The sequence below is a fragment of the Lycium barbarum genome, chromosome 12, assembly GCF_019175385.1.
Source record: "Lycium barbarum isolate Lr01 chromosome 12, ASM1917538v2, whole genome shotgun sequence".
NCBI lineage: Eukaryota > Viridiplantae > Streptophyta > Magnoliopsida > Solanales > Solanaceae > Lycium > Lycium barbarum.
In genome coordinates, this window is record NC_083348.1 from 82,477,225 (window position 1) to 82,499,605 (window position 22,381).

The 22,381-nt window shown below is 33.3% G+C and overlaps 1 protein-coding gene across 1 annotated transcript; it reads left to right on the forward strand.

Moving 5' to 3' along the window:
- Positions 1-7,968: 7,968 nt before the first annotated feature.
- Positions 7,969-14,529, forward strand: LOC132621490 (protein trichome birefringence-like 38). The gene is made up of 6 exons (XM_060335778.1): positions 7,969-8,574; positions 8,926-9,097; positions 11,559-11,734; positions 13,288-13,446; positions 13,653-13,940; positions 14,036-14,529. The coding sequence occupies exons 1-6, from the start codon at positions 8,279-8,281 to the stop codon at positions 14,145-14,147; spliced, it is 1,203 nt and encodes a 400-aa protein (XP_060191761.1). The 5' UTR covers positions 7,969-8,278; the 3' UTR covers positions 14,148-14,529.
- The last annotated feature ends 7,852 nt before the right edge of the window (positions 14,530-22,381 follow it).

A 22,381-nucleotide genomic window follows, 5' to 3' on the forward strand; every position in this document is an offset into this window, starting at 1 on the left:
CATTTTTAGGAATTACTGAAGCATATGGTCTTTTTCTAGAGGACTGATGAGTCATTCACTCGAATAAAAAGCTCTTTTTTGGGTTACGAATCTCATCAAATATTAAAGGTAACCTTTATTCGCTCTATATATGCATATTTAATAATTATAGCAACTGTAATATTATTCACAATTTTCTGTTCAAACTTAATTTATATGAAAAATTAAATATATTTAATTTATTTATAATAAATCATACCCCTTTTCAACTTACGGACGAATCACATGCAGTTTGAAAGAGAAGTTTCATCTAAAATATTGATCAAATTAGTTTAATCATGTCAAAAGATGAATGAAGCAGGTCAAAGACATATTTTGGAATGTAAAATTGACAGAATAGGGTTGGACCATCCACAAATAAACACATGGCTAGTGTTATAGTAGTAGACACATATGAATATGATAAGAAAAGTCTGCCATTTGGTTACCTATTTTTGATTGGAGGCACCAAGAAGATAGTCACCAACTGGAAATATTCCATTCATGATTTTTCGTTGTCTTATTCTTTGGTTTTATCTCCATGAAATGCATGTTGCCGTATTTTTCTGAAACGTTTTTCTTTCCATAAATAAATTCTACGAGGAATAGACTATTGAAGATGCTTCATTGCACGGTAGTTATTCAAAAATATTCGTCGATTCTCTACCCGTCATTAAAATATTAATTTCCACTGGAGAAAAGCAAAAAATGCTAATTAATTCAACTGGCATTGTTAAAATCGAATGTGAACTGTTAAAAGCAAAATAATAAAAGGTACTCATGTAAAAGATTATCAGAATAATCAGCGAAAAGGTGACTAATAATAAAATTAATACAGACTTTTGCCCTCAATTTTACTTGTTAAGTTTTGATTTAACAAAACTCTAAGTAAAGCAAATTTAGATGAATAGTTCTAAAACAAAATATAGATAATTAAACCTAATGAAGAAAACTACATACAAGTTAATCCGATGTTCTTTATTACAAATGACGAAATATATTATCCATCGGGGTGTTTAATTCTAAAACTGGAATGAAAAGAGCTGGTCAGAGGCGTGCGTGTTCTCTGATCTTATAATTGTGTACCAATCCTCTCCATTTGCTCCAGTGGTGCATTATAATTTTGACATCTGTCACTTTAAAAAATTAATGGACAAGATTATTTTGATTAACTAATACTACTAATTAGTCTTAACCACAGTCAAAGTAATCTCTCTAATCCCTCCCACCACCCCATCCTTTATTTCTTATGCTTCCTCCTTAATCTTCGAGAAACTAGAAGAACCAGAAACGCTAAAAATTTTAGCCGCTACCGCTAGCCCTTTTTTTTAATCTATGATATCATTAATTTGTAATTTAGTTTTAGTCGAGGATTTAGGAGGAAGCATAAGAAATAAGGGAAGAGACTACTTGACTCTGGTTAAGACTAATTAGTAGTGTTAGTTAATCAAAATAATCTCGTCCATTGATTTTTTAAAGTGACAGATGTCAGAATTATAATGCACCACTGGAGCAAATGGAGAGGATTGGTACTGGAGGGGAGCCACTTCCGTTTTGATGTACCACAAACAAAAAGTAAAATAAACGACTAGCGTAAAACTACTATTCACCAGAAACAAAATTGTCGGATTTATTAATTCCAAGCGGCAAAAGAGAGTATATTTTTGTGTCCAATGTTTGAGACTATAAACTGTTTCCAGCTTAAACTGTTTTTTTAAGCTAAGTCAAATGGGCTAACTTAATTTTTTAAGCTTATTTTAAACACAAAATGGCTTATAAGCTGACCATCCAAACACTCACAAAAACTGAAAACAACTTATAAGCTGTTTTCAGCAACTTATAAGCTAAGCCAAACGGGCTCTATCTATTGTTTTGTAGTAATACACCACTAGAAACAAAGGTTTTCTCCAACGACATTCAGTAGAAAATTTGTACTATAAAACATAATTTTCCCATATCAATTCCCACCGAATCAGCTCACTGGGAAAACACATGGTGGAAATATGTTCCCATTGAAATGCTAGGAAACTTTCTAATTTTTCCGTGTGAAAACACTACTATTTAGGTTTTTCCCACCGACATTCAGTAGGAAATAGCCACTGAACATTTTTCAGTGGGAAATTCAGTGAAAAAATAGAGATTTTTTAGTAGTGATATATTTAAGCATCTTATTCTAGCGGAAAGATTTTATTTATAACGATAGTATTCAGGTCAACTCTGCATCTTGACTTGTTTAGTGAAAACCTAATACCTATCACTAGTATAGATATCAAGTAATTTTGTTCATCAAAATTTAGATAGATAAAAAAAAGTTACCTAGTATTATTTTGTCAGTTGAAATTTGCACTCCAGTCTCGCTTGGTTTTTATCAAACCTCACCCACTTCATTCTTCTAGCAGAAAGAATTGTTGAAATTCTTATCTACTACTATAATTTGTTTATGTACTTTATCTAGATGGCCTTTGGACCTTATATCCAATGTTGTTGGAGTTGAAAACAAGCATTTACTGCATTTTTTTGATATATCTTACTTTTTCAACAGTTACCTTTGCATTTAATCCAGAAAACAGTTGAAGTAATTGTCCTATAAAACAACCAACACCCCACATAAGAGATTATAGCATAGGCAGCCTAAAATAGGCTGTTACCTAGAACTACTTCCCTTGTGCCCAAAAACGAGTCCGGAATCTTTTTAACCCAAAAAATAACTTTTGGAACCAAACTAACCCTTTAAAAAAAAAAAAAAACTAGGCTTCACGCACAAAATCTGTGAGTGAAAGGGCCAAAGTGTAAATTTACACTTTGGTCCTTTCAAGCACAGAGACCCCAACTTTTATTCTTTGGAAATCAAACTCAAAATTAAGCTTTTTTCCGTACTTTGACCGAAGATTAGTCATGTTTATAAATATTTTATATAGAACTTAATATTTTTTTTAGAGTAAAATAATGTCGGCTCATTACATCAAGTATACATATATGTTTGGATCGTCGTTTTAGGGGTTGTAAAGTGCCTCGAAGTAAGTTTGGAAACTTGTTATCTTTAAGTTTTAGGGGTTGTAAACTTGTATTTACGCCCCATGCTTGATTTGACTACACGCCATGCATGCCAATTTCAGTTTTTTTTTTATCTCACATAAAGGACCGATTTGACAATACATCATGCATGCCAATTTCAGTTTTTTTATGACACATAAAGGACCGATTTGACAATACATCATGCATGCCAATTTCAGTTTTTTTATGACACATAAAGGACCGATTTGACAATACAATGATGCATTATTTGACTGTTTTATTAGACATTAATTCATATTGCGCAACATTTCAATGCACAATACAAGTATATTTATACCCCATGCTTGATTTGACTACACGCCATGCATGTCAATTTCAGCTTTTTTATCACACATAAAGGACCGATTTGACAATACAATGATGCATTATTTGACTATTTTATTAGACATTAATTCATATTGCGCAACATTTCAATGCGCAATACAAGTGTATTTATACCCCATGCTTGATTTGACTACACGCCATGCATGTCAATTTCAGCTTTTTTATCACACATAAAGGATCGATTTGACAATACAATGCATGAAATGACGAAAATAGTGACTATTGCGCAACATTTCCATGCGCAATAGGGGTCAATATGAATCTATTTAAGAAGAATGTTGGACGAGGTAAAAACTCATCCATTTCATAAGTTTAAGTCTCTTAAGTCATTCAAAAAAACCTCTCTTAAGTCATTCAAAAAAATAATAATCAAACTTCATACAAAAAATGGCTCAAGATATTCCATCAGTTAGGGTTTCACTATATTGAGATGGTATTATCCTTGATGACAACAGTACAGTTCGTTACAATAAAAGACCAAAAGTTCATGTTAAATGTCCACTTGAAATGTCTTATGAATCACTAGTCACTTACATACATGAAAAACTGAACATTAGTCCAGATGAGTATGAAATCTCTATAACAGGCAGATATCCACAATCAGTTTCTCATGGTATAGTGCTTTATGGTATGCATTATATCAATGATGATGATTCTTTGAGGGATTATTTGAATGCGCCAGAAGAATATAAACATTTAGTCGTCATTAATGTTCTTGAGATGTATGTTGAAAAGATTCCCTGAGAGATCCCTCAAGAACAACCCAGTCAAGTTAACACTTATGGGCAGTGGTATTCTGACTATATTCCATATCTTGACAGTCTACAAGGTCGTGAGGATGCATTTGTCTTCACAAGAGATGATGATCAAAGTCGCAAAAAAACGTGGATTGAACAAAAAAATCTCATAACTGATGAATGTGTCCTTGCAAAGGGAATGATGTTCACATAAAAAAAAGGTGTTGCAACAGGCTGTCAAAATTTATTATATAAAGGATATGAGGGATTTTAAGGTTGATGACTCAAACAAATCGGTATGGAGGCTGCTTTGTAAGCGAAAGACTCAAGGCTGTCGGTGGTTGCTTCGGGGAATTGTTAAGCTTGATGGTCTGTGGGAAATCACAAAATTCCACCCAAAGCACACTTGTGATATAGGACAAAGTCGAGTAGATCATTTTAATTTAGATATAAACCTGATTGCTCATGTGTTACTTAAAGACATTGAGGAAACTCCAAGGTAACTTATCTGACCTAGTACATTATATATCTCATAGCAATTAAAATATCATTGCTAAATGTTGTTTGTTTAAACTTATGCAGGATGCCTATCAAAACTTGTATTAGCATAGTCCACTCCAAATATGGTAAAACCATAAGCAAGAGAAAAAGATTTCTCGGGCGTAGACTTGCTTTTGAGATGATCTTTGGAACTTGAGAATCCTCTTTTCGGGCGTTGCCGGGGTATATGGCAGCTCTACAATATGCTAATCCTGGCACTATTGTACAGTGGCGGCTTTTAGAGGGTAGAATTTTTGACTTCGTCTTTTGGGCATTCAAACCAAGTATTGATGGTTTTGCTCACTGCCGGAATGTGATATCGATAGATGGGACGCATGTATATGGCCGATATGACATCAAGCTCCTAATTGCAATAGGTATGGATGCTAATGGGTCAATATTCCCTCTTACTTTCGCAATTACCGCCAACGAGAGCAACGAGACATGGGGGATGTTCTTGACTCATCTGAAGACTCATGTTATTAGGGGTCGTCAGGGCATATGTGTACGATCGGATCGTCATAAAGGCATATTGCACAATATGCATACTCTGGAAGGGTGGCAGCCTCCACATGCTTACCATCGATATCGTTTAAGGCACTTAAAGGCTAATTTGTAAACAAAGTTTGGAAATGACACTGTAAACAAATTGATGTGGGGGGGCTGCGATGCAACATCAACAAAGAAAATAAGCTGCAAAAATGGAGCTGCTAAGGGAAGTGAGTGAAGAGGCATATGTTTGGTTAATGAAATTAGAAGTTGAAAAATGGACGCTTTATGCCAATGGAGGAAGGAGATGGGGCATGCTCATAACGAACAGCTCGGAGTCTTTCAATGGACTCCTCAAATCTGCTCGGGGACTACCTGTCACCACAATGGTAAGATTAACTTTCAAGCAGGTCGTGGAGCGATTTGCGGATAGGACAAGGCAGGCTAGAGCCATATTAGCCGAGGACGGAACATGGATGCCAAAGCCCTACAAAAAGATGGAGCACTATAGAAGAAAAGCAGGGGGTCACCGCATGACCGAGTGTGATGTCATTCAACGAGTGTATGAAGTTATAACGGGTTATTATGACGGTAAAGAAGGAAACAAACATATCGTTACTGAGCGTATTAGATCATGCACTTCTGGTACATGGCAAACGTACCACATGCCATGTTCTCATGCAGTCAAGTGCTTTGAGAGAATGGCCAGAAATGTAACTGATTATGTGGCGGGGGAATATAAGGTCGTAAATTACCTTAAAGCATATTCCGGCCAATTCCATCCCCTTGGTAATCAAGCTTATTGGCCAGCCGCGCCGTTTTCTATGGTTGCGAACAAGGAGCATATCCGTAAATTGGGAAAAAACAACCTAACCCATTTTCCCAATCAAATGGATGTTAGAGAAAAGACTTACTCTCACAAGTGCTCGACATGTAAGCAATTTGGTCATGATAAGCGTTCATGTGGGCAAAACTCTCGTGGTGGCAGTACATCTGGAAGTAGAAGAGTGTCTAGAACTTGATTTTTTTTTAAAGTATATTGTAATTTAACAATGTATTTCGTTGCTAATGGAATGAAATATTTTTCAGTTATTATGAACCTCTCGTATTGGATGAATTATTTTTAAATATTATATATATTTTTGCACATTCAAAAGGTGCGAATTACACAATACAATAACAAAATAAAAAGACATAAAAGAAAAAAGCAACCAAATACAAAGCAGAGTAATTTTTTCTTTTCTATCTTTCTTGAACCAGAAAAATACTTTTATAGCTTTGGGAGTAAAACAAAAGAGATTAATCAAAACCCTATAAAATATGACACTTAAACCTAAATATAACAAGTTTTCAAACTTACTTCGGAGCATTTTACAACCCCTAAAACGACGATCCAAATGTATATGTATACTTGATGTAATGAGCCGATATTATTGTACGCTAAAAAAAATATTAAGTTCTATAGAAAATATTTATATTCCGAGGCTTGGAAACGTGACTAATCTTCGGTCAAAGTACGAAAAAAAACTTAAAGATAACAAGTTTCCAAACTTACTTCGAGGCACTTTACAACCCCTAAAACGACGATCCAAACATATATGTATACTTGATGTAATGAGCCAACATTATTTTAAGCTAAAAAAATATTAAGTTCTATATAAAATATTTATATTCCGGTGTTTTGAAACGTGACTAATCTTCGGTCAAAGTACGGAGAAAAGCTTAATTTTGAGTTTGATTTTCAAAGAATAAAGGTTGGGGTCGGGGGAAACAGGATTTCACGTACAGATTCTGTGCGTGAAGCCTAGTTATTTTTTTTTTTTTTTAAAGGATTAGTTTGATTCCAAAAGTTATCTTTTGGGTTAAAAAAGTTTCGGACTCCCCAGAAACTAATAAATCTTTAAAATACAATTAATGCACCCCAAAGAAAAAAGAAACGAATAAATGAATCTTAATTAAGAACGTGGACTAGCGATACTGATTACTGATCTTAAATAAAGTATCAGTTGAGCATAAAGGAATAAAGTAACCATTTGCTTTTCTTTTTTCCTTTTTTGATGAGGGAATAATCCGACTAAGCAATTCCACTAAATTAGAATCTCTACTTCTAATAATTGATAAGCAAACCAAATAAACCAACAACTATATTCATGATATTCCAAAATGATCCCATTTTGCTTCTTCAGAATTAAATAAAATGCTGTTAAATGAGAAGATTATCTTTTTAATAATCTATGAAACTTTTAAGATATCTGAATTTGATCTTTGTAAACTACTAATTTATGGGTAACTGATTTAATTTCAATTATTAACCCCAATAGGACAAATCAGTACCAAGAGTTTGAAGTACTGCAGTCATTGCTGCTAAGTTAGGTGTTCTTACTCTTGTAAACTATTTGCAAGAAAAAACAATCAAAAACTGATATATGCACCTTTTTTGTTTAAGCGTTGACATTCCTAAATATATCGATCCGACTAATCAAATTCATGTGCCTACTAAGAGGTAAATGTTCTCTCTACTGAAAAATTCTTCAATTTAAGAATTTGAATTTGTAACTCTAACTAATGATAGTGGAATCCGAACTCAGGGACGGAGTCAAAATTTGAGAACTATGAATTCGGAGTACCACCACATGTCTCTATTAAACAAAAAAGTCTAGTTAATTAATAGAGCCCACGGAATTACTCTGTAAAGAACACTATTCCAAGAGAAAAATAAATATAACTGCAAAGAGCCAAAACATAAAGCCCCCACTATTTCTACCCGAAGACTTGATAAAATGATACAAATCTAATCAAGATTTTCCAACTCAATGTCAGAAATCGATATCACTCCTCTTTTTTTTAGCTTTCATCATGTGATCTGTTTAACCAGGAATATCCAGATACCACTTCACCTTGAAACCAAACACCAACCCCCCCCCCCACCCCCCGGCCCAACCAACACACACACCAAAATAATAGAAAAAATAATAATTATTGTATTATGTATGTTGTGGTCGTAGTATTATATATAGGACAATGTACTAAGCTTGCAGACAAGTCCCTCATTAGTTCCCCCCATTATTTCCACACCAAAAAAACAAAAGCCAAAGATGGTTAAGTGGAGCCAATTGCTTTTACTTAGCATTATTTCTCTGTTCTTGCACACTGGCACAGCAGAGCTTGTAGTACAAAATGTTAGTGGCCTTAGTTGGAAAAACAAAGGAGTAGTAAGCAGTAGCAGGTGCAAATTGTTTCTAGGTAGATGGGTCATTGACCCTTCTTTTCCTCTTTATGATTCCAAAAGTTGCCCTTTCATTGACCCTGAATTTGATTGCCAAAAATATGGTAGACCTGATAAGCAATACCTCAAATATGCTTGGAAACCTGATTCTTGTAACTTGCCCAGGTACCCTTTTCACTTCTTCTTCCAAACCTTTTAGTCTGCAATATGACTTGCAACACATTTTGTGTCCGCCATTTTGAAGAAACAGAGAAGTTTTTGTTCTGTTTAATACTATGGTTTAGTAATACTCCGCCTGTGTGAGCTTATCATGTTGCTTGTTTCAAATCCGGTTAAAAGATGAAAGTTGTCGTAAATTGATAGTCAGCGTAAAGCTAGTCAATTTATGATAAATTTTCATAACCAGTGTTATTTGTTTGGGATTAAGGCGTAGTTATTGTGTGACGGTTTAATAGATTTTTTCTTATTTTAAAGAAATTTGTTTGGTTTTGGTGATTGTGGATTTTGGTGTTTCAGGTTTAATGGAAAAGATTTCTTGATGAGATGGAGAGGAAAGAAAATAATGTTTATTGGTGACTCGTTGAGTTTGAACATGTGGAATTCTTTGGCTTGTATGATTCATGCGTCGGTGCCCAATGCCAAGACTGCTATTTCTCGGAAGGAGTCATTTTCTTCTGTAACATTTCAGGTTTCGTCTCTCTTTTGCTCTCTTCTTTGTCTCTTTGTGTGTGTATTTGGTTTTCTTGTTTTCTTTTCTGCTATTTACTCTGTGGAAGAAGATATGAGGAAGAAGAACTTAAAATTAATAGATTCGCCCTCGGAAACAAAAAGTTCTGGTCCTGGAGGGATAATATCAACCACTTGACGTCCCTCCGACGCATCCGTTATGGTTATCTCATATCCCCCAAAAGGTCTATTGAAAACTGCTTCTTTTATCTTGTCGTTGTTGAACTGAATGGAGAAATGAAAAAAAAAAAATTGAGTTTATGCTAATTCATCGTTGTTTTGGCATAAACTCAAGTGAGAGAAGAAAAAGGATAAGAGAAAAGAACAATCTTCTACTACAGTGTTTTAACTGTATTCGATTGGGTGTGAAACATCTTTATTCGAAAGTATTTTATTTATGACAAAAATGATTTTTCTAATCATTTGTTGATGGTGAATTCAATAGTTAAAAGAATTATCTACGTTAAGTGTTATCATAAAGGTAGTGGTAGTGGATCATGATGTTGGTTGTTGCGACAATAATGATGTTGTGAAAAAAGAATCTATTAATATGAAATAGCAAAAGTAAGTGATTCATCCTTAAAGGTCTCTTATTGAAAATCCGACAATAATAAAAAATTCACTTAATTAAAAGTCTTGAAAATCCGAAAATAAAATTTCTGATAAAGAGAGCTTTATCTTTTAATGGAGCCTTTGTGGTATGAAATTAAATTTAATGGGACCGGTAGGTTCCAGATACGAAGGAAAACCATCAAATAAAAAAGCAATAGCAAGTGGAAGGGGTATAGAATTCAGACTTACCTCTAGTTAGAAAATCTTCATCTTTTAAATAACAACATAATCTATAAACAAACGAGTCTATATTCTAAATACTAGCAACATGAAAAGTATGTTCACAATCATGAATACATTTCTATGATAATTAGTAACTTTATAAAATGACAGTTAAACTATTAAAATAAGTAAAATTATATTAATAATAAAATATATATATTTTATATATTGCCTTTGTATAGGAGTATAACTTAAAGTCTCATCTTAAAGCAAAAACACATGCATACATACATAAGTGTATATTCTCACATGCTCTGCCTTGGTTTCCCTCTCATTTTTTTTGATAATATGAGAATGCAATCAGTAGTACAAGATAAAGACGGAGTTGTTAAGGAGAAAATTAATTATCTTCAATTCTATATCATCCGTTAGGCAAATCTTGAAGGAGGGAACAGCCAAGATCCAACTAAGATGTAAAACAGTAGAAAAGCTTTTTATTTTTGTGACGGCAACCATTAATATAATACTACAAACAAAATATGGAAAAAAGATTGAGAATTGTGGTAGCAAAAGACCAGTGTTTGTTCTTAGTCCAACAAAGGGGAAAAAGAAAGTTGACTTTTTAGACTTTCAAGAAAATACTTCGAAAGGAGACAAAAAAGAATTTTATTTGGTTTTGTCATGTCTTCAATATCAGTAAACCCGTGAACAAGTGAAAGACATGCTTAACCCTTTTCCATATCCTCCAATCTGCTACTATTTCCCAATCTCTCTCTTTCTTTTACCGAGGAAAGAGAATGACAAATCTCTATGAAAATTCTCAGAAACTGAGTTTGAAAATTCAATTGTTGGGGAAAAACGAAAGTTAATTTTTTCTTTTGAAGATTTACAAACTTAACTTTCAAAACTGAATTTTGGAGTTCTCAAAATTTTTGAAAAACTGAACTAACACATCTTCAAACCATAACAGTCCCAAACAGACAATTTTTGGAAAAGCCACAAACTGAGTTTGCAAATTCAATTCTTGAGAACTTCAAACAAACGCGACTGAACCTCATTGGAGGATCCGACTACCTAGTTATTGATAACATCATGTGGTCTTGCTGATCGAACTAATCTACTTTAGGGATTCACCTAGCAGCTTTTAATAGGAAAGCTCGTTCCACCACTTCGACAAATTCTTTCGCAACAGCTTTGAAATTTTCGCCTTATACTATCTACTTGTCGATGTGCCATCTGCACTACACTTACTCAATCTTCAACTTTATTATCCAGTTGTTGTTGTTGTAATTACAAGAAACCATAAATGCAGCAAAAAAAAAAAAAAAATGGTACAAGAGAAATAATTATCAACCTGTGGTGTTACCTGGCCAGAACATTGCCATAATCATTGGTAGGTCCAATCTTTGAAGGCTAGTTTTATTGTGATTTTTTTGGTTGTCGCAGCATAAGTATCTTCACCTTTCGCCTTAGCCACATATACTAATAAAAGCTCAAACCTAACAATAAAATGCACAGCTTTGCTATAAAAGCTTCTGACAATTTTGTTGCCATGTTACTCATATTATGAAAAAGATAAGGGTGTTACACTCTAGCTTTTGATATACATTGGCACTTTTTTTAGTTGCCTTATATCTTTTTCCCCGCAGGACTATGGAGTTACTTTATTCCTTTATCGAACCACTTATCTTGTGGATATAGTAAGAGAGCATATTGGAAGGGTATTGAAATTGGATTCCATTCAACAAGGTGATGCTTGGAAAGGAATGGATATGTTAATTTTCAATTCTTGGCATTGGTGGACTCACAAGGGCAACTCTCAACCGTACAATCTTCCTTCCTCCATTTTTTTCTTATCTTTCCGTGAAGCAATTTAAACTGTATGTTGTTCGAACTCTCCAATAATATTATCGTGTCTAATCCTCTAAAAATACATTACTTTTGGACGATTCGACACATATCTATCCACAATTTTGAAGAGTCCGAGCAACATAGTTTAAAACACAATCTATAATATATTAAGACACTAAAAAAGAGATCAATAATGTTTGTCACATACATAAATTATTAGGAAATGTACTCGCGCTTAGTGCGGCTATACAAATGAATCAAAATACTGATAAATAAGTAATCTTATGATTTTATAAAAGGTCCATCTTTATACATTTATTGATCAAATAAGTGGCCAAAAGAAAAAAAGAAACATATTATAGTAAAATCACGGTCTCTGAGATAGCCCTTAGAGCTAAAATTTCAACGGTTAATTTATTTTTAATTTTGTTATCTATATGGTTACATGTATATTATTTAGACAAATATATCTTGAATTAATAATTTTTCTTTCTCTGCACATTTAATAGTTCGGTTTATGTCCTTCATTAGAGATTCAAATAATAATTTTTCAAAAGTTTTCTCCATTGTTAAATCTAAATAATGTCAAATTGTCGTCTTCAAAATTTTCAATTTCCCTTTTTTTTTTTTTGAGAAATTTTACAATGGCTAGTTTATTTTGTTATCTATGTGTTACATGTATATTTATTTAGATAAATATATCTTGAATAAATAATTTTTCTTTCTCTGTACATTTACTAGATGTTTGGTTTTTGTCCTTAATTAGAGAGTCAAATAATGCTTTTTCAAAACTTTTCCCCCACTGATGAATATATAGAGTTGTGCTTCAATGTAATGTGCTTACATATTTTGCAAATAATTGTGTACATCATTATATATTAAAAAAAAAGGAAAAAGAACCTGGAGGAAAAGCCGCGCCATTGCCGGAAGCCTATGTTAATTTTTACACGGACGCAAATATTTGTTTTCACATTTTGCATTGTTGAACATCTAAATTTGTGGTTGATTTATTACTGCAGAGACTGTAGGGGTTCTCTTCTTCAGTAAATGAGGAATACGAAACGTTGCAACAGTCACTCGTGGGGATGCGACTGTTTCGTTTATTAATGGAGCCGAAAAGATACGATTTTTTAGAATCTTAAATTAAAATAAATAAAGCAAAAAACTAAGAAGAAAAGGCCAAAAACATGGGGAAAAAAAAGATAAATGTATTTTCTGATCTAAGAGGCTATCACATCACCGGGTCTATGACCCTACTTTATATATATACCAGTAAATATGCCCGCGCTTCGCACAGTGCATTAGTCAATTTTTTAATCACAATTGTTAAGTGAGGTACTAACCTACTACTCCTAATAATTATCATATGCAAATCACATTTAGAAGTTATTTCACCAAATGTAAAAAAATATATATATAGAAGATTTCTTCCATATAATGTATTTCATTCTCATTGAACAACAAAGAATCAAAATGGTAAAGAAGTGTGAAAAAGATTATATTAACCGAATCATAATTTTTTTGTAGATGGGATTATGTACAAGATGGATCGAAGGTATCAAAAGATATGGACCGTTTGATGGCATTTTACAAGGGTCTAACTACTTGGGCAAGATGGGTTGACAGATATGTTGACTCCTCCAAGACCAAAGTCTACTTCCAGGGCATTTCTCCAACTCATTATATGTAAGTTCTAATCCTCTTCATTTGCTCAAAAGTATTTACCTTCCATATTCTCATAAGAGTATAAGTTCTATGCACAAACGTGGTAAAAATTAGCTACACAATCAGGTCACTTAAAAATAAATATTGATTGGTAACCTAGAAAATGTAATACGCAATGCTTACTAATTCAGAAGCTCAAAATTCATATTTTGTTGTATCTTGATCAGGGGTCAGGAATGGGGAGCATCACAAAAGAATTGTAACTCAGAGCAAATACCATTAGATGGATCAACATATCCAGCAGGTACACCAGCATCAGCTGTTGTAGTTAACAAAGTACTAAATAGGATGAAGACACCAGTTTACCTCCTCGATATCACGTTTCTATCCCAGTTAAGGAAAGATGCTCATCCATCAATGTACAGCGGCAATCACCCCGGTGTAGACTGCAGCCATTGGTGTCTTCCCGGACTACCTGATACTTGGAACCAACTTCTTTACGCATCACTGATTATGTGAGGATGAAAAACCTCATATAATTTTCTCCTTTTAAATCTTCCTTTCCACTTAAAAAGTGAAATTAACTGTACATTTGTGGAGGTATGTGAAGACCATCGGCTCAAAACAGCGAGCAATCAGGTGCACGTTTCAATCATTGGCGCAGTTCTGGATTTCTAAACAATTGGAGCCAGCTTCTTTATGCAGCAGCAGTTCTTCTCTGAGGATGAAGATTTCAAATTGTTTTTACTGCTCATAGTTTGTTTCTTTTCATTGATATTGGTCTGTGTATTATTGGGGCCTAAGGCTCTACTGTGAAATTATAAATTCAAGGACATACAATAGCTTTTAGATGTAATAAGCACTATGATTGGGGAATAGGGGTGCATAGTAGTTTTGTTAACTTCTAGTTTCTAGCTTGAAGTTTCCTTTCATTTTATTAAGCAACTACAAATAAAAGCAGAATCTCTCTGCTTATATTGGACTCAGTCCTAGTACATGTAAAAGCTTGTTATCCAGATATGTAACATCATGTGTAAGTCAGTTTTAAGATTCACAGCTAAGAGATTTGCAACATTTAGACAAAAGTTTGGTCATTCAAAAGAACTTGAAAATGAGTGTTCGTTGTGGAATCAACTTTGCTACAAGAATTTGGATCAAAGTTAGACCTGAATTCTTTTATTTTTGTGCAGGTTCTGTTTCTTTTCCTCCTTTTCTCGTTTCCGGGAGAGGAAGAAGTAAATGTCCAAACAACTATTTGAAGTCATATTGCTTCATAAATTTGATGCAAAATTATCAACCTGTGTAAGCAAAGGCCATAAAGCCCTTAAGAGCTATCCAAAACATACCAGCAAAATTGGTAACTATTCAAGAACTTATTTTGCATTGTTTATGGTGTAAGATATGATGCAAGGCCAACAAATGTTGACATTATATTGTTCACACTTATCATATCCTCAAGAGAACTTTGTTACATAAATTTGTCATCTGATGAGATTCATAACATATACCGAGACAATGATCCCTTCATTTAGCATGGAATTCATTAACTGTCCCAGGCTGGTGATTTTATGATTTTGGGCCAATTATATTGCTAAGTCCATATTAGACTAACTAGAAGAAACTCCAAACAGCAAACAAAGTAGTGGGGACAAATTATCAGCCTGATGTCCAAAAGAGTCATAGAGAGATTACAATAAGTAAAAGACAAAGCAAGGCAAACAGGTATATCAGCTAGGACACAATAGAAACAACAGACTGAAGATGAGGGTACAGGACTTCTATCATGAGTGCCAGGGTTAGCTCCTGTATGAGTCGTTAACCTTCTGGATTCATTATTTCTTAATTTCTTAGCTCTAAAGGACAAAATTAACAACATCTAAAATTATGAAAAATTATGAAATACAACTAAAATTGTATTAAATCCAAGAGCAAACTATGCCCCAAATTTACTGGTAAGCATCTAATCATAATAATACATGCACATCATAATATAGTAAACCACACCTGAAATTGTAGTACAAAAGCATATCATATAGGAGTATGTTATATAGTCAAATACTGTTAAATTTTTTTTTTGAAAAATATTTAAAAGGCACACAAAACTCGCAGCTCAAAAATTAAACTCTGCTTTAGTCCTACAAGGTTTTTACCTCCCATGGTTCCTCCGAGGTGTGCAAAATCTCAGACTAGAATGATTCCCAACTTTGCCTTAGAAAATAGTAATAGTTTTCATATCTTTTCCATTGACCGATTTTCATTGATATAAGTCATCTAAAGGACTACACTCACAAGGCTTTAGGTCGTAATGTTTACTAACATTGACACATCATTAGCAAATAAAAGAAGTACTGCCAACTTTATCATCACATATGCAGTTGAATTCAAAAAGTATTAGAGCCTGAAATTTTTCAATTTGCTATGTATAAATCAGTCCATCAGAAGTAGCAGCATTTACAATGTGAAGATCATCAGTTTATCTGTGATTTCTTTGGGATACACTAGTCCCAAAGAGAAGTTTTTTCAGTCAACTTCAGTTAGAAAGCAAAAAGATCACATACTTAGGAAAGGTCGATTTCACTGTCTCAATATCTAAATGACTGTTGAAGAGGCTGAGGAACTCCCAGATTTATCTGCAGACTGCAGTTTGATCCTCTAGAATGAAAAAACAGGCATAGATCCTGCATGAGCCACATAATCCATCTAACACAAAACAGTTGAGTCTTAAAGAATCCATCTCATAATATTGACCACTTTAACGAGTAATTAACCTAGCTGAAATACAACAGGGTCTTTTAATTAGTTTATAGTTAGAGACGTTTGTCGCGACTGCAAATAGCACGTTTTGACGGAAATCAAGAATGTGTCCAAGGAGAGTCTACATCAACACTGAAAGAAAAATAACCTATCATGTTGAAATATAGCCTTGAGTAGCATTAAGTCTATGGAGCATGTAAAATCATTATAAATGGAGACATAAAAATTGCTAGGAACTAGACATAGCAAGTTATACATGCTAAACATAGTAAAATTAAAATGTGGCAGCACACCAAGTTACCCTGCAGATGTGTACGAATGCACCATTTGAAAGAGTTGTTTCCAGTTCATTATGATTACGTCGGGTTCAAAGCAGAAATTTTGCCAAGAGAACCTCATCAAGGGAATTCCAATCATTATCGATCAATATATATCCTACCTAGGGAGGCCTAAGCTTCATGATTTGGATTAAAAAAAGGTATGCACACAAGCTTTAAGCAACATGAAGTATGTGGATTGTCTGTAAAAGAATCTTAAGTTAAAGCTTTTTATTTTTCTTATCCCTTTTCCAACTTAGGCTTGGAATTCTCATTCCTAGCTCTCACTAAAGGAATCCCTGTTAAGCAGAAGCTAGGTTTTACCACCTTTTAGCTACTTCAGCAATTATTATCTTACTGATAATTCTACGTCAATCAAACATTAGGCTGAGCTCTTTAAAAATTCAAACATTTTCTAATCCAAACGCCACCAAGCAAGTTGAACGAAGTAAATTGTCAGATGAATTATCAACATATCACTATAAACTGGTTAAATTTGGGTAATTCATTATCTGCATTACTGCATCAGGTTCTTTTGTCGTCCTAACTGATGAATTAGACTCGAGAAGGGACCTCAATCTCGTACTATGCTGTCACAAAGTTCAGTGAGAAAATTAAGTATACTTGGAGGATGAAAAGAATTCAAGAACATTTTCTAGCCTCTACAAAGAGAAAACCTCCAGCTGTTCCAAGTGGAAAGTACAACTCCAACTAACATGCACCTTTAGACATCATGTTAGCTGTTGTAACAAGCATCTTCAACAACTCCAAGTACAACAAATTAAGGGCCTGTTTGGAAAGCCACCTGGTAATTGGAATTGGTGTAATTACTAGGGTAGTAATTACACAGTCTAGTAATTACACAGTAGTGTAATTACAACGACCTGTTTGTTTGTCATAAAGTAATTACAGTGTAATTACAAGCGTGTTGTTTGGTTGCACAAGTGTAATTACACAGTCAATTTAATTTAAAAAAAAAATTTAATTATAAAAAAATTAAAATTAATATTTAAAAAATATTGCCTTTATAAATGATATTAAATTAGTTATTTAATAACACATTGTTTCTTGAAAATATATTAATTAATAATCATATATTTGTAACTAATATTGTAACAAAAATAATTGATATATATTTTTCAAATTAATATTTAATTTTAATTAATTATAAAACTTAAAAGATTTTTTTTTTTTTTTTGTGAGAACGTCATGGATTGGATGTTTGAAAAAATACACCCTGTCAATTACACCCAATTCCCACCTAACTATGTAATTACTTAGTAAAACAAACAGGCCAAACTGTGTAATTACACCCAATTACATCTAATTCCAATTACCTGGGTGGCTTTCCAAACAGGCCCTAAAGGTATTGATGAGGAAAGAAGAATAAAAGAGATAAGCAAAATACTTTTAAATTAAATGAAACAAGTTACTTCTCCAATTTCATTTCCCTACAAGATGTAGGCCCTCTTTCTGCTTAGAAGCTATTTGAAAGAGAAAAACAAAAAGAGCACTAACATAAGTACATAACCTGATTATTATTTTTAGTGAGAAATATAATGTTGTCTTTACTGCCCACACCGATGGGTCATTTGTTTTCAGACCATACACCTCGTTAAACTGCAGATACTTTAACTACTTTCAAGTCTCAAGCAGTTTAAAAATTCAATCATGATCACAAATTCACAAACAGGTCTAGTAACCAAATAGTAACTTACAAGAATCAGTTTTAGTCCCACAAATGTTTTCTAATCATCTTAAGCTAAGCCTGTTAACCGGTTTGAACCGGACCGGACCGGTAACCGGTTAACAAATCGGCCGGTTTCCGGTTCAAAAACCGGAACCGGCCACCGGTTCCGGTTTACCGGTTAAATAACCGAAACCGGACCGTTCCTATTCAAAAGTAGCAAAACCTCTTTTTATATATATATTATAGTATTTATTAGTATATTGTAGGTATATTTACATATGTTATATTTATTTATAAGTAAGGTTTATATATTAACTGACTAACATCAATACAGGCATATATATATATATATATATATATATATATATATATATATATATGTATTAAGTTATATGCTTAAGTTATACTACATATACCTAAAATATACTAAGAATATACTTATATATATCAATATACATAGGTTATATAACTTATATATATATATATATATATATATATATATATGTCTAAGTTATATGTATACTATACATACTTATATATTATAATATAAGTTATTTATAGTTTAATTTTTTTTCTAAGTTTATAAATTCGTATTTTATATTATAAGTATATTTTAATTATTTTTCAAGTATATAACTTTCTAGTTTTTAATTTAAGTAGATGTATATTATAAGTATATTCTTAGTATATTTTAGGTATAGTCCTAACTTAATATAAGTAAAAATATGAACACAAGTAAATAGAAGAAATCTCAATGAGCCATATATTTTATTCATTTTTGGATAAAATTTATTTGCAAGATGTAGTTTTTTTAACTTGCAAATAATACATGAGTTGCAAAGAAATAGTAGAATAATAAAATCACCAATTCTCAATCATTTGGTTAATTTCTCCCATATCATATTCGGCCATGGAGATATCTTCAAAGTCTTCCATTTGGTCTGGTCCACTTGCTATCAAATCTTCAATCTCTTCCTCTTCGCCTTCCTCCGCTTCTAAGTTTTGGTTGCGTCGCTCCGATCTAATCCAATCGTGAATGCACACTAGTACTTACAAGCTAAAGCCGGATAATGAGTGTCTATGGTCTCCAATTTGTTGTCTTCCTTGGCTAAATGCACTCTCCGAAGCCGCGGTTGATACTTGAACCGTAAAGATATCTCGAGCCATTCTTGAGAGTATCAGATGACTTGCCTTGTATTTCTTCCACCATGCTAAGACGTCCAACTCATCTAGTTCCTTGATATCCACATTTGGTTGCATCAAATAAAAGTGATATTCATCAAAGTTTGCATTATAAGAAGGAGTTGGATGTGAATGTAAAACTTTTAAACCCGACAAGCCCTTTTTGCTACTTTGAGAAGTAGTAGGGCGTGGAGCAACGGGTGTAACATGTTCTTCCAAATTAGAATAATGAGTAAAATCTTTTCTAAAATCGTCATCAATAGCGAGTTCAGCTTCAGCTAAAGATGTTTGAACTCCTTCTTCAATTTCTAAAAATATATAAATTTGACCAACCAATGCTTTAGTATAAGACACTTTTAAACAAGAATTTAAAAGAGAACCCAATATAAATAAAGTTGGGATGGGAAAAAAATACTTCTTAAATTTTGTTGCCATACCAAAAATAGCCGCTTGATAACCGGGTTTATATTTATACTCTTATAAAACTCTAGCTATTTCCGCTAATAGGCTAAAATTCCGGTTACCGTGGGATAAAATTGTTTAGAAAAAGCAAAAGTTGCATTATAAAAAAATTTCAAGAGTTCAACACATTCCTTAACATCTTCTCAATCCGTAAAATTTAACCAATCATCACTATTAATACTATATTTGTTGTGAACTTGTCGTATGGGAATCCTATATACTTGTTGTAGCATAATGTAAGTGTAGTTACACCTAGTCTCAATTTCTACTTGAATTTTCCTAGGTTTAAGGTTATTTTCCACACAAGCATTCTTAAAATCTCTAATTCTTCCCCTATTAGCATTACAAAAAAGAAACGCAACCGCATCTCTAACTTTTTGAATAGAATCGTCAAAACGCACAAGACCATCTTTAACAATTAAGTTTAAAATGTGACAACTACATTTTACATGAAAAATATTTCTTAGCGGAGAGTTTAGTTCTCTTTTTAAAAGACCAATCGCCTTTGTATTATTAGAAGCATTATTTAAAATAATACAAAGTGTTTTTCTATAAATGTTAAAAAATCTCATAATAGTAGACATTGAATCCGCTAAAAATTTTCTATCGTGACGACCTTTTCCTTCATCATATAAAAAAGCTATAATTCTTTTTTGCATAACCTAATTGTCATCAACCCAATGACATGTAATAGCAAAAAAATCTAACTTGTTAAGACTAAGACCCAAATCAGCGGTAAGAGAAACATTACAATTTAAAGAATTAAATACATGACACAAATAAAATTTATATTTTTTATACAAATCTATAACATCCGCTCTACAAGTACTTCTAGGAATACCCTCAAATAATGGATTATAACAATGTTGAATGTAAGTAACAAACCCCAAACCCGAAGGAAAGGAAAATGGTAAATAATCATAAGCTACCATTTTAGTTATTTCTACACGCTCTTTTTTCTTGTCATACTTAAAAATTTTACCGGTTCGTGGGTCTATCGTCATTTGAATACCCCCCACATTTGAACCCGTTTGCTCTCCCCAAACATCCATATGTTTCTTTCTCATATGACCATTTAGTGTACCCGTTCCACCATCCTTACTAGTTTCTTGCTTAAAAGTAAATATTTGTCCACATAGGGTACATTTAGTTGTTTGACTTTCCCTATCCTTAGTCATAAATTTTCAAATTTTAGCGGTTGGCTTACGAGTTCTAGGCGGTTTGTCTTGTGTATGTGATTGTGCAAGACATGTATCTCCTATGGGATTTTCGGGGGGGGGGGAGTTGTGTTTCATCATCATCATCATCATCATCATCAATTTCATTAAAAGTGTCGGTGTCGGTATAATGTTGTTGCATTGCCTCATGACCTAAAAGTGGATTATTTCCACCAATATCAATACCTAAATTAGGTGTTTCTTCCACAAATGTTTCCTCATTAAGCCCACGCCTAACAATACCACTACTACCAGCACCATGTCTAGATCTCTTCGCCATTATTAAATAGAATTAATTTAAATCACACTCAAATAAATCACAAGAAAATGAATTGCAACAAATTAAATTGCGAAAAATAAAGATCGAGTTGGAACGAACGTACTAAATTGCCGAACTAATTTCCAACAGATTGAAGGCGGCTAGAATTGCAAATCCATCAAAGCTACTTCGGATTGTTGCAAATCACCAACTCTACCAACAATATTATAATTGTAAAATTAATAATTGAAACTATAATAAGACTTTATAATATTTATTTGAGAGAAATTTAAAGTGGATAATTGTTCCAAAGTAACTATAATTGAAAGATTGAGAGAAAGAGAAGAGTGAATTGGTGTGGATTAAAATGAAAATGGAGAGGGGTTTATATAGGGATGGGGGATGGGTTAAAGTGTTAAAAAAAAGTTTGAGGGGTTTGGGGGGGGCAAAAAATGAGTTGGGGACCGTTTGGCCACGGCCATTTTTGCAAATGGACCGTTGCCCAACGGTCCATTGGGCTGCCAACGGCTACAATTAAAAAAACAAAAAATTAAATTCCACCAGTTTAATTGGTCCGGTTTCGATTTTATCGGTTTAAATTGAAATCGGACCGGTATATAATAAACGGTTAATCGGTTTCGATTCCAGTTTTATCGGTCCGGTTACCGGTTTGAATCGGTAAAACCGAACCGATTGACGGGTTTATGTTAAGCTCATGCTACTGCATATGTAACTCTTTTTGTTAAAAGTATATTTAAACTTTAATTACTACATATGTAACATTTTTTTGGAACAGAAGCGAAGCCAAAAAGTAAAAGTACCTAGGTCTTGTACTTTCCAGTAAATTCATCATTGCAAGCGAAGGTTAGATTTATTGTCTTCTGTATCACTTTAGAAGAACTTGGGAAGAAAGGGAGGAAAAGAGAGAGAGAAAAACATAACCTATGACCATAGTTAACAAAACCCCACAAATTGAACAGTCTTTAAAACAAGCAGGCACAAACCATGTAATTTGGCGACCAATTTGAGGTAGAGGAGAAAAGTGTAGATAATTAATTGATGAGTGTGTTGGGAT

Coding starts and splice junctions, on each gene's coding strand:
- LOC132621490 (XM_060335778.1), top strand. CDS start 8,279: ATGGTTAAGTGGAGCCAATTGCTTTTACTTAGCATTATTTCTCTGTTC. Junction 13,447..13,652: donor ATTTCTCCAACTCATTATAT/GTAAGTTCTAAT, acceptor TATCTTGATCAG/GGGTCAGGAATGGGGAGCAT. Junction 13,941..14,035: donor CTTTACGCATCACTGATTAT/GTGAGGATGAAA, acceptor AGGTATGTGAAG/ACCATCGGCTCAAAACAGCG.